At 36.2% G+C, this 17,164-nt stretch overlaps 3 protein-coding genes across 3 annotated transcripts; all 3 read right to left on the bottom strand.

Annotated features, from left to right (window-relative positions):
- Positions 1 to 10,782: 10,782 nt before the first annotated feature.
- LOC117563749 (UDP-glucosyltransferase 2-like) lies at positions 10,783 to 12,491 on the bottom strand. Its single transcript, XM_034242230.2, has 2 exons — positions 11,797 to 12,491; positions 10,783 to 11,729 (listed from the first exon to the last, which is right to left on the bottom strand). Exons 1-2 carry the CDS (start codon positions 12,489 to 12,491, stop codon positions 10,820 to 10,822), a joined length of 1,605 nt encoding a protein of 534 aa, XP_034098121.2. The 3' UTR covers positions 10,783 to 10,819.
- Positions 12,492 to 13,057: 566 nt separating this feature from the next.
- On the bottom strand, positions 13,058 to 14,629 carry LOC117564746 (UDP-glycosyltransferase UGT5-like). Its single transcript, XM_034243635.2, has 2 exons — positions 14,046 to 14,629; positions 13,058 to 13,980 (listed from the first exon to the last, which is right to left on the bottom strand). Exons 1-2 carry the CDS (start codon positions 14,612 to 14,614, stop codon positions 13,071 to 13,073), a joined length of 1,479 nt encoding a protein of 492 aa, XP_034099526.1. The 5' UTR covers positions 14,615 to 14,629; the 3' UTR covers positions 13,058 to 13,070.
- Positions 14,630 to 15,354: 725 nt separating this feature from the next.
- Positions 15,355 to 17,156, bottom strand: LOC117564745 (UDP-glucosyltransferase 2-like). Its single transcript, XM_034243634.2, has 2 exons — positions 16,328 to 17,156; positions 15,355 to 16,264 (listed from the first exon to the last, which is right to left on the bottom strand). The coding sequence occupies exons 1-2, from the start codon at positions 17,020 to 17,022 to the stop codon at positions 15,355 to 15,357; spliced, it is 1,605 nt and encodes a 534-aa protein (XP_034099525.2). The 5' UTR covers positions 17,023 to 17,156.
- Between the last annotated feature and the right edge of the window lie 8 nt (positions 17,157 to 17,164).

Below are 17,164 nucleotides of genomic sequence, written 5' to 3'. Positions count from 1 at the left end.
CAACTTGGCAACATGGCAAAAATTGGCAAGCTGTAAAAGTTGCAACTTCCATAGCAGAGACGGCTGTGGAGATGGTTTTTGGTCAGAAGGACTCAGCTATGCATCCATTTCCCTTTTGTGTGTCAAGTTTCATGGCGTTGACCCAATTTGCTGGCTGACTTTTCATTTTCACTCGCTGCAATAACTCTCGCTCTGCTATTGGGGACGACCATAAAGCGACAGTGATGCTGCCTGCCATCGATGGTTGCAAGTTTCCAGCCAGCAGCACAGTTGCAAACACGACTATGAATTTGTCGTCGTCCCCCTTATGGGATGCTGATGTGGCACGTTTATGAGCGCTGAAAAAAACACTGAAAAATCAGCGTTTTCTCTCGTTTCAAAATCAAATCAATTATCGCCAAAATCAATTACGCCACTGACAGAGACAGTAAATGTGTGTGTGTACGGGTGTGCTAAAGAGAGAGAAAGAGAGAGTAAAGTATGGACGGAAATAGCTTTGGGGGAAGTGCAGCAATCTGACAGCTTTTCTTCGAGGCTTTGCTGCCAATTTCATTCTACACTTTTTCCCGTCCAAAGGCAGGACTGAGAGAGAGGGAGAGAGGAGAGAGAGAGCAGGTGGACAATCCCGATGGCTGCAACCCAACGGCGCCAGGAACACGAGAAATGCATCCATCACGTGACTTGTTATGCCTGACGTTTGATTTTTGCATGTGGCGTGTGTGGCATGAGGCATGAGGCATGCGGCACAAGATGGAGTCACATTGCGAGCATTAGCAAGTCAGAAAGGAGCTGCCTGGCGGGAGGTGCATGACTTTAGCCGCAAATCACCCGAAACGAGCGTGTCCAAAATGTCCTGAAGTGGTTGCCAGTTGTTGTTGTTGCTGTTGCATGATTTTACAACAACAACAAGAACAACAAACGCAAACGAACAAACTGCTGCAACGCTGTTATTGAGCATCAAAGAAAGCAGCAACTTGTCCAACTGCTGCTACGAGTTGCTGTTACTCATATGACCGTCTCCATATGTGAGTGTGCGAGTGTGTGAGTATGTGTGCCTGGGTGTTGACTGCAAGTCTCTGGGCCTTAAAACGTGGGTGGCATGCTACCAACACCAACACCCAACAACAACAACTTCAACAGCAGCAACAGCAGTTGCTTGTTGCCTTTGGAAACTTGCAACTGTTTTTGCGGCATTTGATTCTCGTTTTGTGCTCCAATTTTGGCCCAACATGCAAAAGTTTCCCTTCGGCCATGAGTAATTCATGTGCCAGCAGAATCAAAACTTCCATTATTAATCCATGTGAGGTGAATCGAACAACTCTTTAAGTGCTTTCACCGAGACTTTAATTGAAGAAGTGCAAAGAACATTTATTCCACCAAAAATACAAAACATTTGTTATGCAGGTAGGATTTTCTATTATTCTATTGATAAGTGATAAACAAATGTTTTAATCTAATTCCAAATTTAAAGTGTATTTAAAATAAAATTTTCGTAATAAAAGGTAATTATTGGAGCTAACTTGTGACCAAGAAAAATATGCTAGTTGTGAAATTATAAAGTTTCATTTTGTCGCGACAATCAAAAGCAAATGGGGCACAAAGCAAAACTCGGGAAGAACAAAGCTTAACAAGAATTCAAGTGTGACCAGCTTGCAATTTGCAATTATTGCCAAAATGCATGCTTAAGCTTAGTAGTTTATCCTTAGTAATTGTAAGGTAATTATAGATAATAAATTTACTAAATTCTTCTGGACACGTGAAAATAAAATATATCCCTTCTAATTGTCAATGACTTTCAGAATATTTGTATTCGAATTTATTTATATATTTCTTCAATTTTTTATTTATCAAATTATAATTACTATTACAAATTTTGGGTAATAAATTTAAAATTTATGACTGTAGTTTGAAAATCGTACATCCAAAGTAATAAAAAAAACAATACCAAATACAAAATACGAAAGTCTGACAATTTTATATTTTGTGTTTGTAATTGTACACAACATTTTCTAAGCAAACTCTTACGATGTCATATTAATTATTTCACCCTAATTTGACCTTCCTTTTTCCCTTTCAGCTGCACTTGTTGAGCGCGAGAAGCCTTCATAAAAATATCAAAATATTTATCCAAAAGTTCTTTACAATTTCAACTGCATAAACGATCGCGAAGGTCTGGAACTTCATCAGTATGCAATGCTTGGGAGATTGTTGACCAAACCCTATCATATATCAACAGCTGCCACAAATCTAAGCAGATGCAGTCGTAAAAAACTCCCAAGCACAAACAAAAGATCAATGGAACTGCCTTTTGTTGTTATTTTTATTTGTTGCTGCTGCTGATGCTGCGCCTTAATTAAAAACCAAAACAAAATTTGTTAGGGCTACGCCATAAAAGTGAGGATCTCTTTAAATGCAGCCAAAGAGTTGTAGCTACTTGGAAACATGAAACAGTTTTATGGCCCAATGCATTCTGGATATGTCCGAGTTCTGTTCTTTCTGGCCATTCAACGAAAATTTATTGGCTCATTAGGCATATTATAGTTGTGGCCATGTTAACAACTTGGCATTTTAATGGCAACTTTACCAACTTCTCAACTAACCCCAAATCCCCCAAAAGGAGAGACTCTCCAATCTCTCTCTCTCTCTTTCTCTCTCTCAGTCCACTTGACGGCAACAAACTATGCAGAGATTTAGCCAAATTGCACTTTCACTTAACCCAAATTTTGCAAGAGCATCGAGTTCTTAAACAATGCAAACCAAAAAACAGAACAGAACGAAAGAAAAAAAAATAAAGAAGAAATATAAGTACAAAACTGAAAACTTTCAACTTGCACAAGTTAACAAACAAATGAAGTAAATTTTGCATTTTCGCGTCTTCTTGCTGACCTTTTCTGTGGCATCTAAGAGAGTCTTACTTCTAGTTCCTCAAGTTGCAAAAAAAAAATATATAAAAGAGGGCGACAAAGTTGTAAGTAAAGAGTATTAGTTAATACTCAAAATACCTTTTGAAGGTATAGCAGAAAATGTTGACGATTTCAAACTAATTGAAAATATAAGATAAAATATTTGGTATACAAAAAGTCTTTCAAACAATTACAATTTATTTTAGAATTTTCTTTTAATAATTAAATATTTAATTTGTAGAGTATTTACAGTTCGTCCTCGTTTGCTGTCACATTTCGATAGCCTTTTATTTTGAGTTTTGTTCTTTGCGTTTGGTTGTTCATTAAAAGTTGCTCCTGCACCGTTTTCAATTAAGCCATTGCGCCTGAGGCAATGCAATGCATTGATTTCATTTCGGCTGGCCTAATTGCAAATTAGCTCACTGGCAAGTGCACTCCTGACCACGGCCACGCCCACCCCCCACCACCGCCCCCTGCGCACTGTGCAACACAGCCAACCCCCTAAGCGATGCGTTGAGTATTTTGACAGGCAGCGAAAATCACTTGCCAAGCAATTAGAAACTGTCAAGAAAAAAAAACACCGAAAAAAATAAAAACGTAGGAACAAGAAAAGAAACTTAACCCCAGCAATGGGGCGAACAAAGAAACAACAACAACAACAAATTTCTGTGTCAATTTGGTTGACGTCAATGTCAATCGGATTTCGGGTAAATCGAGAGTGCAACGAGGGGTTGGGAAAATAAGGTGGACAGTGTGTTGGGCTGCTCATTTGAATGTTGAATGTAACAAGAGTTTTGGTTACACAAATTGTTGCAGGGGGCAAGAGACAGAGAGAGAGAACGGTGCAATGTGGAGGAGTGCAGTGCACCCATGTCAGTTGACAGCTTAGCGCATAATTAAATAAGAGTTCAAGCAACAGCAAAAATAACAACAACAACACACTCACACCTTTAATTCTTGTTGTTGTCGTTGTTAGTCATTTTGACATTTGCCGCTTTTGAATGAAATTTGAAAAATTTTAAATGCCACATTAAGGCGACTTGGCAAATGCAACTGAAATGTGCTTTAAAACGATTTTGTTCTCTTGTTTTCGCTGTCAGATCAAAAGTATCGACTTACCAATGAGTTGAGAGTAAAATTCAATGCCAGATGGCATTCAAGCAAGCATGTTTGTTATGGAGTTATGGAGCACTAATTGATAATTGAAGCAAAGTATTCAGCCGGGAAGACAAGACACTTTGACGACGCAGCTAGCATAGTGTTATCTTAGGTAGTAGATATGTTACATTAATCGATATAAATATTTTAAATTAAAAATTGGAAGTACAGCCGAAATTTTATTTGTTTGCTGAGAAAATTCAATGCCATATGACATTTAAATAAGATAAAAGAGTTACCGACGAGCTACTTGATAATTAAAGCATAATATTTATTTACGAAGACATGACACTTTGGCGACGCAGATAACTCAGTGGTATCCTAGCTGATGAATAAAAAGAAATATAATCAATAAATATATAAACATTTTTTTAATGTCACACATTAAGAAAACATGACAAACTCAACTAAAATGTGATGCAAAACTATTTTCTTAACAATGTGAAATCAAAAGTTTTGACATAACAATAAGTTGTGAACAATTTGGAATGAACTAATGAAACATACATGAATTTATTAGTGGTGAACGAATTGATTCAGTTAGAAATATTATTGAGGCTTTGACGACACAGATAATAAATACTTTGCAAGGTACATTTTTGCCCAAAATTATACGACACCTCTTAAGGTTTTGTTTCTTAGCAGAATGGGAAAAGAAAAAGAGCGAAAAAAAGCATGAAGAATAATAGAGCAATAATAAAACACAATATGTAATATTTTTAACTCTGTTTGCATCTTTAATTTTCAAGTCACGGTAAAAAGCACACATGCTTTACTTTGAGTAGGGTTCCAAGTATATAGTCAATTGAATTTTCAAAATAGAATTTCATATCTGGGAAAATTGACTGCGATGTGCCAAATAAATAAGTCGTAAGAGCTAGCGATAAACTAATTAAAATTTAAAGCAAAGTCTTTAGCTACGAATACTAGACAATTTGGCAACACATTCTTGATAGTAGATAGTGTAATCAATGTAATCAAACTTTAAATAATTACTAATGCATCCCACATCAAGGCAATCGTAGCTGACATCTGACAAGTGAAATTCCGACGGCATTTTGTAGGCTACTTGACCTGCTGCCTGATGGCCGTCACAATGTCATAATCTGCGACAGATGCCACGCACCAACAAAAAAAAAGAAAAGAAAATACGGCAAAGAATAATAGAAAAAACGAGAGCAATAAATATAAAAAAGCAGCGAAAATTACTTGGCCACAAATAACAAATGAAAACGGAAGCTGACAATCGACGGCAAACGCACAATTCAACAAAATAAAATAAAAGCAAAAAGTCGAGACCCTACACACACCAACAACAACAACAACAACAAAAAGGACAATGCCAGGAAAAATGACAGACAGACAGACTGACAGACTGACAATGCACGGCTGACTCTGATGTTGCCACTGTTGATGGCGCCCCGGGGCAACAGCTCGAAACGTTTCGTCTTGTCTCGCACAGAACTGAAAGTCAATTACATAATTACTTCAATGCAATTTCCCAAGAAAAACTCCGTCAACGCTACCTGAAGCCACTCGTCCTTTGTCTTAGACTCTCACACATGTTTCCTTCTTCTCTTCCCAATTTCTTCCTATTCTTTTCTTTTTTTGTGGACCATGTGTGTGGGCCCCTAACTGGCTGAGCTGCCGTGACGGTAGTTGAGTTAGTCAGTGGCCGCACCTTAACCGCAATTCTCTGTCAGTTAATGATGCCTAATGCGACCTTTTTCGAGGTTTGGGAAAATTTATGCGGCCCGAAAGCATCAAAAATTTGTCTTTCGACTAAATGATGACCCAGGTTGGGTTCTGTAATATATTTTTTTTCTTTTCGTTGTGAATGGGTATTTTATAGTTTGAACGGCGCCTTTGTAGATTGCACCAATGTAGCTAGAGATGAGACCACAGGTGTTGTCTGGCCTTAAAAAGCGCATTTTGTTTTTTAATATTCTCCCACAGGGCATATGTATTATGCCATTTGGTTTGCTTCACTTGTGAAATGTTTGAATTTATTACAAACATTTGAGATTAAGATAAAATATAAATGCTCATAACATACAATACATATCTTCTTTATAATTGAAATTTATATTTTTCACATTTTATGCACAGGAAGTGTTGTAATATTTGCTTTATGTATATTGTATATTCATATTAAATTAAATAGTGGGTTAGGTTAGGCTGTTCAAAATTTATTAAACAAATTACACATTAAAATTATAAAATAGATTCCTACTTATAACTATCATTTTCTCCCTTTCGACACATTCTTAGCAGAAAAGTCGGAATATTTTGTATAATATATCTGCATAAAATAATTAGTTTTTGATATTATATTACATAAATGGATTAAAATAATTAATCATATAATATTCAATATATTTCTTTCAATTATAAAATGTATTTTTATTCATTCACTACAAGGAAGACGGATTAAAAAATCTTTTGTATTAAGTTTTAAATTTAAATTATTATTAATTTATGCATATTGAATGTAAATCCATTATTTTCGATAATATTTTATTACAGTAAAGAGTGAAACTAGACTTCGACTTGAATCACATTCATTTAGAACTTTTTCGTAGTCTGCATCCGGTTTTATTACCCATTTTTGTTTGGCCACAAAACTTTCAACTTTTAGCGCCACAAGTTGTCACCATTTGGTTTTTGGAAAAGTCATAAAATCATTTAAATAAACAAACCGTTGCACAGTCCAGATGCCCCTTCGGTAAATGGGATGGGGACGGAGAGAGGGAGGGAGAGGAAGAGGGCAAAGGGGCCTCGTGATAGAGGTTAAGCACCAGGATTTCGCGACCCTTTTTGCATCTCTCGCACTGTTGTATTTATTTACCGCTTTTGTATTACAGACAGCGCATCCAGTCCAGTCCAGCGTTCAGTTCAGTGCAGTTGCTGGGCAACCGACCACGCCCACATTGTCTGTTGCAGCTGCAACTACGTGCAGCAACATATAAAATTTGCATTAAAATTACTTTGATTACAAATTGGTTGTTGCGTTCAACCGACAATTCGAAAACGCAGGCGACAAAAAAAAACGCATCGAGTAAATCCTGCCCGGTTTTTTATATGTTTACTCTTTTTTTTGTTGGTTAAATGTTTTTGTTGTCGCCGCTGCAGATTTTCGATGGACAGCATATTAAATAACGGAAGCTATTTATGCGTAAAGTATTGTATTTTTAAGGATTATTGATTTTATTTGCTTGACACTTTTTTTGCCCAACAGATTTGTGCAGTTTTTTTTCTGTGTTAATTTCAGCCGAATAGAAAAACCACTTTCGGCTTTCAGCATAAGTGTTGACAAGAGCATTTTAAGTATGTTCAACTAAAGCTTAGCATTGAAGAAGTGATCAAAAACATTCTGGACAACAGCACATCCTGCCACCGGATGCAATTTCTGCTTGGTTGGTAAAAAATTAAATATTATTTTAAGTCTATGGAAAATATAAGTTCAGGTTGTATTTAATGACACTCTATTAAAACTTAAATCTTTTGAAAAAAAAAAGATTTTTAATATACAAAATATTAGATTAAAATTGTATATATATATATTTGGGTATTAACTACATCTATATTTATAGACTGATTATAATAAAATTTGACATATGATTTTAGAGAAATGCCTCACTTTAGCAGTATGCTTGGTTTAAGCTACTGTCTCAAAAAAAATTAATGTTGGTATTATTATGAAATTAAAAACAAAATTGAAGAGCAGCTTATGGAGGATTTCGACCTATAAAAAGTAATGTATAGGTAAATATATATGTTAAACTGGTTGTGAGATCAAGGTGTAGGGTCGATGAGGGAAACTACGACAAACTGATTTAGTGATGTTTCAATTGATATTTTTCACATTTTTTAATAAAACGTATAAAATAGAACAGATTGGAACAGTTTTCTTTTGCCAAAATAACTTATTTTCCATAAAATGCACTTGCTTAAAAATTACAGAGCTGGAGCAACTAGGCCAATCATTTTTAACATACTTTCATATTCGAAGGGATAAAGTAGCTGTATTTTTCAATGCTTTGGTGCATCAACACTGGATTGCTGTTCTATGTTTCCTGTTTGAAATTTAAGCAAATGTTGTTATTTGAATTCGAGCAGCCGCAATCAATAAAATGAATTTGGTCCACACCGAGTAAACCAACTGCATGCAATTCGCAATGCATAATTCATTTGCCAACAAATTGATTGGAATGTTTATGCCCTTTTCACAGCTTTTCAATTTACGCAACAACAAATTTGAATTACCTAGAAACTCCCCAACAACATAGTTCCCAACTCCTTGCATCAAAACGCAAAACAAATGAAAACCCAAAATGCTGAAACCAATGGAAACTATGCAAAAATATCCAAAGAGCGAGATAGTGGGAGAGAGGGTGGCAACTCTGGCATCGTCTGGTTGCCATAATTCACCGCAGAACACATGCAAGTAATTTAAAATTGTACAATTCGAACCCAGCCACGCCCACAATAATAGCAGCAACAACAATGAAATGATCTTGGGACGATTACAAATAGGAAGCGAAGAGTAATTTTTGACAGACAAACCGCAGCAAACGATTTTCCCACGCAACCTTGATGAATATTATCGAAATTGAATTTAAACGAAGTGCGCGAAAAAGTTCCGTAACGGAAAATTGGGAACTGGAACTTGGGAAAAACTGGGAACTGGACACGCAATGCAGTTTTCCCATCGTTAAAACGTTGAGCCCGAGATGTAATTGCAATTGCACGGGACACGTGCTGGGTGCAAATTGCTCGACAAGGAGTGAAGAGGGAGACATAAGGCACAACGCGGGAGAGAGAGTGAGACAAGAAGTGACTGTGTGAGAGAGAGAGAGAGTGAGAACAATCTTTTACTGATTGAGACATATCAGTTGCCACCGCCACTTGAGGTTGAGGTTATATGTAGGGTAGGTTACGCACATTATGAACCCATACCGGGCCGGGAATCGGACGAGAAATGGGTGTGGGATAGGGTAAGGGTAATGACAAGGGAAAGGGGAAGGGGAATGGTCTGTGGCACGGGGATCGTCGTATCCCCTGCGGCTTTATGAATTATGCTTCGACTACTGCGTAAAATGTTTTCATTTGACAATGCCCATGACGCAGCAAGTTTCTATAGTATTTTTTTATTTTCATTTCAAACAGGCATTCCTGATTCTGCATTTTTTTTGTGCAATCGCCATTGTTGTCAAGCACTTGAAAAGGTATTCAATGGAAATGAGGAACTCAGGATCTTTGCTCTCCTGTTGTTCCACATTTAATTAAACAAACTGCTAACGGCGACACATTAATGGGAACATTCTTATTGTGTTAAACTGGTTTTTCGGGGGTTAAAAACTAGACTCGTCTGGAATTCATATGCATGAGATGATCCTAAAGAGGAGAATAATGCAATTAAGTAAATTAAAGCAAAGATAAATATTTGGAGAGCATTTGTATGAAAATGAATTCAACGACGATCAATATCAGAAACAGAAAATGAATCTTCTCATGGGTAAAAAAGAATTCACATCAAAGATTTGACTTATACATTTAATAAATTAAAAAAATAGTATTGTTCTATTGCTTAAAGCGTTAAACAGGGTATTTAATATTCAATGCAATTTTCTGAAGAACCGAAAATTGTTTGCGGGTTTACAGAGCTGGCAAATTTAATGTTTATTTTTTCACCTTTTCCCAACATTGTTTGCCGTTTGCTACTGGCAATGAAAAATTTTCAGCTAAGTGTAAAGCGCATTTTCATTTATAAATATTTAATATAGTTTTTATTCATACAAAACTGAATACATTCGTTTAAAAACTTGAATAAAAATGGAATATTAATAGCGTTGAGCATAACATATTAATTGCAAAATATTTTACATAAATCAAAATGCAAATGTAAAACGGAGGACGCACTCTTGAAGAAACAAAGACTTTAGATGCTGCAAGACTTTCGCTCAGTTTATTGGTGTTCTCTCTAGTACTCTAGTACAATTGTTATTTCCATACTAAAAAGATACAAAACAATTGCGCAGATTTCTGAGATACTTTTCAACGAACGAATAAAAACCAAAGCAAAAGTATCTAAAACCAATGTTTCGACGGGCGTGTGGAAAGAGGAAAGGGAAGTATTTCGCATGCCTTTTCCGTTTGCTATTTCAATTGAAATTTGCTTATTGCTAAATGTTATTTTGTTTCCATTGCTCCGTGCTTAGTGCTCAGTACTCACTGCGCTCTCGTTGGGTAGTTTGAAGAATTTTCAACGTTCGTTTTTTTGTATTTTTTTTTTTCAATCATGCCCGAGTGTGTGTGTGTGTGTGTGTGTGTAGGAAATATATAAACCTAGACTACAAAATTGCGACGTGCAAAAGTATTTTGAGAATTTCTGTAATAAAGTTGCCAAGTATTCCACCAGCGATTCATACACAGAGATCGAGCCAGAGAGAGAGCCAACTTTGTTTTTCACTTGTTGGCCAGAAAATATTCAAGAGCTTTGAGTAATTGGTTTATTTGAGTCCATATGAACAGTCGAAGTCCTTAACTCTAAGTGAATGAGGTTTCCACTCTAACAATAACAATTTAAGTATTAATTTCACTAGTGTCTCATAATAGACATAAATGTACCCACTATAAATATTATAAAGAAATTATGAAATACAAAATTAATCAAAAATATAAATCAAAGTTAATACTTTTAATACAAATTATCATGTTGTCACTTGCACGTATGAATTAATAGGCAATGACTAGACCTAATGGTTTTTTATTTTATCAGTATTTTTCGGTTTTCCTTTTAGCTTTCTAACTATCGCAGTCAACACAAATTTGCTAATGTAGATAAAAACTATTAATATAGTCACAAGCAATGCGAAAACATCCAAGTTGTTGGCCGCAATGTAATTCATTTTCAGCAACGGACTCTGGAGATGAGCAGCACCATGATGACGCATTACATACTCGCACCAGTAAAGAACACTTTCTCGAGCAGACATATGTCTATCCCTATATAAAGCGGAGAAAGTCTTCACTTTATGTGTATACTGTGGATTCTCTAGGAGTTCAGTCAGGCTCTCTTTGAAGGGCTCTTCCTCGAGAGTCAGCAGACTCAAACTGAGACCAAATCCATCTTTCACCATTTTCAAAGCATTGCTAGGCTGATCACCAAAAATAGGAAGCGCCAACATTGGTTTTCCATGATACTGAGCCTCTGTTATGCCTCCTTTTCCCGCATGTGTGATAAAGAGTGTAATGTTGGGATGGGCTAAAATATCATCTTGAGGCAACCATTTCGAGTATAGAATGTTATCCGATTTTCCGGGAGTATTATCGAGGTCTTCCCATTTCCAAATTATACGTTGTTTCAGCTTCGATAGTACATTGAATATTTTGATATTTGTGTTAGATTTTAAGTGTGAGCTCTTTACATTAGATCCCAAGGAGAGCAGAATAGCCCCATTGATAGCATTGCTTAGAAACTCGGCAAGTTGTTTGGGTAACGGATTCGGTTTGTCTTTAATCTGAATGCCACCCACTTCGATAACTGCTGGAACATTGGGTCTAATAGGTCCTTCGCTGAGTGCATAAGAGGTGAAGAAAGTGAGCGATACATTCTTGACTAACTCTCCAAGGGCTGGCATTGTCGGATCGTCGCCATATATATCTCTGTAATGAACATCCAATAAATAATAATTAAAAAAAAAAAAACAGACTAAACGGTATTTCAACTTACTTGTATATGTTCGCATTATTGCTCTCCAGAATTCTAGAAAATACTTCAATTACAATATTTGTAAGGAAGTTTTGAATTCGTTGCACAAAGGTCATAGTTTCACCTCTTTCGACTGCCATATTCATTGCCGGCACAAAGGAAGCTGCTGAGGGATTGCCAACAACTCTATTAAACATTTCATTAGGCGGCATGGTGGCAGCTATTACAACGGGAGCTTTTAATTTGTGTGCAATTCCCAATTGATAAGTGTTGAAAAAGTATCCCAACATAACTAGATCAAACTTGTTATCCTTGTTTTCATATAGATCCTTGACACGCTGATCTTTCATTATATCCCGCATTTTCGCCATCATGAATTTCAAACGACCCATTAAACCGAACATGGCTCCAAACATATTGCTATTGTCTTGGTTGGCAAATTGAGCCATTGTTGCACTCATTTGTTTGTGATCCTCCTCACTCAAGGGAACCTGCACTACAGTGATATTTTTATGATTTACGGCGGGTTTAAGAGCCGTAATTACGGTTACATTATGACCATTCTCAGCCAAAACTTTTGCCATCGATATGTGTATAATCAAATGTGAGGGACTTAGACTCGTAAATACTCCGAGTATATTTCCACCTTGACAGCTGCTGATAAGCAAAATATTCAGCAGAGCCAGTAGAACTGTTCGGGGACTGCCGCGATACATGTTGATGTTACAAAATATTTGCAAAGACAACTGCTTTTTCGGCAGTTCGCCTACCTTTTATAAATTTTGATAAAGCTTATCGCGTACCTGACTGATAAGATAAATCAACGCAAGTCTTAAAATCTGTGGTGAAATTGTTCAACGGATAACAAATTATACATTGACTAGGGTTATGATTTTTAATCTATTTGAATAAATCTCGTGTTTATTTAATGAAATGTTAACTGGTTTAAGGAAATAATATTTTTAATATATAAAATATTATTTATATTTTGAGAATTAAAATTAAAAACAATTGAAGAGATTAAGGTTTAAATTTTTCTTGTGATAATCATCATAAGTAACCTAAATAGAGTCAAATAAACTTTTAACAATAATTTTAATTTTTCTTTGGTTATCGGTCGGTATATTTTAAACTGCTTTGTGACTGTTGTGAGCATTTGGTATATTTTAGTATTCTGTTGCTAAGTTATTAGGTTTAATATATTCTAACGTTATATAACGCTTATGTACAAATTCTGTATTTATTACTAATTTGGTCATTTGAGTGTCTATTCTAAAAAAAAAAATTTTTGAAATCTAGTGTTTTTTTGTTTTATCAGTATTTTTCGGTTTTCCCTTGAGCTTCCTAACTATCGCAGTCAACACAAATTTGCTAATGTAGATAACAACTATTATTATCGTCACAAGCAATGCGAAAACATCCAAGTTGTTGGCCTCTATGTAATTCATTTTCAGCAACGGACTCTGAAGATGAGGGGCTCCATGATGACGCATTACATACTCGCACCAGTAAAGAACACTTTCTCGAGCAGACATAGGTCTATCCCTATATAAAGCCGAGAAAGTCTTTACTTTATGTGTATAATGAGGATTCTCCAGGAGTTCAGTCAGACTTTCTTTGAAGGGCTCTTCCTCGAGAGTCAGCAGACTCAAACTGAGACCAAATCCATCTTTCACCATTTTCAAAGCATTGCTAGGCTGATCACCAAAAATAGGAAGCGCCAACATTGGTTTTCCATGATACTGGGCCTCTGTTATGCCACCTTTTCCCGCATGTGTGATAAAGAGTGTAATGTTAGGATGAGCCAAAATATCATCCTGAGACAGCCACTTCGAGTATAGAATATTATCCGATTTGCCGGGAGTATTATCGAGGTCTTCCCATTTCCAAATAACTCGTTGTTTCAGCTTCGACAGTACATTGAATATTTTGATGTTTGTGTCAGATTTTAGATATGAGCTCTTTACATTAGATCCCAAGGAGAGGAGAATAGCACCATTGTCAGCTTTACTGAGGAATTCTGCAATTTGTTTAGGTAATGGATTCGGTTTGTCTTTAATCTGAATGCCACCCACTTCAATAACTGCTGGAACATTGGGTCTTATGGGTCCTTCGCTAAGTGCATAAGAGATGAAGAAAGTGAGCGATACATTCTTGCCTAACTCTCCAAAGGCTGGCATTGTGGGATCGTCGCCATATATCTCTCTGTAATAAATATCCAATAAATAATAATTTAAAAAAAAAACATACCAAATGGTATTTCAACTTACTTGTATGTGTTTGCATTATTGTTCTCCAGAATTCCTAAAAATACTTCGATGCCAATGTTTGTAAGAAAGTTTTGAATTCGTTGCACAAATGTCATAGTTTCACCTCTTTCGACTGCCATATTCATTGCCGGCACAAAGGAAGCTGCTGAGGGATTGCCAACAACGCCTTTAAACAATTCATTAGGCGGCATGGTGGCAGCTATAACAACGGGAGCTTTTAATTTATGTGCAATTCCCAATTGATATGTGTTGAGGAAGTATCCCAATATAACTAGATCAAATTTGTTGTCCTTGTTCTCATAAAGATCCTTGACACGCTGATCTTTCATAATAGCTCGCATTTGTACCATCATGAATTGCAAACGACGCAATGATCGAAACATGGAAATAAACATATTGCTATGGTCTTGGCTGGCAAATTGAGCTATCATTGCACTCATTTTTTTGTTATCCTCTTCGCTCAAGGGAACCTGCACTACAGTGATGTCCTTGTGATTGACAGAAGGTTTCAGAACCGTAACTACGGTCACATTATGACCATTCTCAGCCAAAACTTTTGCCATCGACATGTGTATAATTAAATGCGAAGGACTTAGACTCGTAAATACTCCGAGTATATTTCCACCTTGACAGCCGCTGATAAGCAAAACACTCAGTAGAGCGAATAGAACGATTTGGAGACTGCCGCGATCCATGTTGATGTTACAAAACATTTGTAAAGACAACTGATATTTTGGCAGTTTACATACCTTATATAGACTTTGATAAAGCTTATCGCGATTTTAACTGTTAAGACAAATCAACACAAGTTTTAAAATCTGTGGTGAAACTGTTCAACAGATAACAAATTATACATTGACGAGGGTTATGATTTTGAATCTATTTGTATAACTCTGAAGCTTATTTAATGAAATGTTAACTGGTTCATAGAAATAATATTTTTAATTATTAAAATATTATTTAAGTTTTGAGCAGTCAAATAAAAACAATTGTAGAGATTAAGGTTTCAATTTCTTTTGTCATAATCATAATAAATTAACTAAATAGAGTCAAATAAACTTGTAACAATAATTTTACCGCTTATATACAATTTCTATATTTTATTTCATATACTAATTTGGTCATATTCTAAGAAAAAACTCTTCGCATAGCAAGTTAAGTATAATTCTGGCATGGGCCTTACTATTATTCCCATTAATTATAAAAAGAAATTAAATATACAAATAAATCGACATGTAACAAAATTTAAATCAAAGTGTATATTTACTTTATATTTACAAACTACAAATGTATTCTAATACTTGCAAATCTAATGTTTTTTTATTTTATTAGTATTTTTCGGTTTTTCTTTGAGCTTTCTTATTATCGCAGATATCACGTACTTGCTAATGTAGATAAAAACAATTATTATCACAACGAGCAATGCGAGAACATCCAAGTTGTTGGCCTCTATGTAATTCATTTTTAGCAACGGACTCTGAAGATGAGGGGCTCCATGATGACGCATTACATACTCGCACCAGAAAAGAACACTTTCTCGTGCAGAAATAGGTCTGTCCCTATATAAAGCGGAGAAAGTCTTTACTTTATGTGTATAATGAGGATTCTCCAGGAGTTCAGTCAGACTTTCTTTAAAGGGCTCTTCCTCAAGAGTCAGCAGACTCAAACTGAGACCGAATCCATATTTCACCATTCTCAAAGCATTGCTAGGTTGATCAGCAAATATGGGAAGCGCCAACATTGGTTTTCCATGATACTGCGCCTCTGTTATGCCTCCTTTTCCCGCATGTGTGATAAAGAGTGTAATATTAGGGTGGGCCAAAATATCATCTTGAGGCAGCCACTTCGAGTATAGAATATTATCCGATTTGCCAGGAGTATTATCGAGGTCTTCCCATTTCCAAATGATACGTTGTTTCAGCTTCGACAACACATTGAATATTTTGTTGTTTGTGTCGGATTTTAAATGTGAGCTTTTCACATTGGATCCCAACGAGAGGAGAATAGCACCATTGTCAGCATTGCTTAGGAACTCGGCAAGTTGTTTGGGTAACGGATTCGGTTTGTCCGTTATCTGAATACCACCCACTTCAATAACTGCTGGAACATTGGGTCTAATGGGTCCCTCGCTGAGTGCATGTGAGGTGAAAAAAGCGAGCGATACATTTTTGCCCAACTCTTCAAAGGCGGGCATATTTGGATCGTCGCCATAGATCTCTCTGCAATTAATATAAAATATTTAATATGATAAGCTTACTATACTTAAAAGAATATCGACTTACTTGTATGAGTTGGCGTTATAGTTCTTAATAATTGCAATAAATACTTCCATGGCAATATTTGTGAAGAAGTTTTGAATTCGTTGCACAAACGTCATTACCTCACCCCTTTCGACTGCCATATTCATTGCCGGAACAAATGAAGCTGCTGAGGGATTGCCAACAATACTTTTAAATAATTCATTGGGCGGCATAGAGGCAGCTATCACAATGGGAGCTTTTAATTTGTGTGCAATTCCCAATTGATAAGTATTGAGGAAGTAGCCCAACAATACTAAATCGAACTTATTGTTCTTGTTTTCATAAAGATCCTTCACACGCTGATCTTTCATGATATCCCGCATTTTGTCCATCATAAATTGCATACGACCCATTGAACGAAACATGGAAATAACCATATTGCCGTTGTCTTTGCTGGCAAGATGTGACATTGTTGCACTCATTATTTTATGCTCCTCCTCGGTCATGGGAATCTGCACAACAGTGATATCTTTGTGATTGACAGAAGGTTTTAGAACTGTTACAACAGTCACATTATGACCATTCTCAGCCAAAACTTTTGCCATCGACATGTGTATAATCAAATGTGAGGGACTTATACTTGTAAATACTCCCAGTATATTTCCACCTTGACAGCCGCCGATAAGCAAAACACTCAGTAGAGCGAGTAGAACGGTTTGGGGACTGCTGCGATCCATGTTGATGTCCCAAAATAATTGCAAACACAACTGCAATTTTGGCTGTCCACCAAGTTTATATAAACTTTGATAAAGCTTATCGCGTACGTGACCGATAAGATAAATCAACGCAAGTCCCAAAATCTGTGGTGAAATTGTTTAA

This window comes from Drosophila albomicans, chromosome 2L (assembly GCF_009650485.2).
Source record: "Drosophila albomicans strain 15112-1751.03 chromosome 2L, ASM965048v2, whole genome shotgun sequence".
Classification (NCBI taxonomy): Eukaryota; Metazoa; Arthropoda; class Insecta; order Diptera; family Drosophilidae; genus Drosophila; species Drosophila albomicans.
Note: the sequence above shows the minus strand (reverse complement) of the source record. Positions and strands in the feature narration are given on the sequence as shown.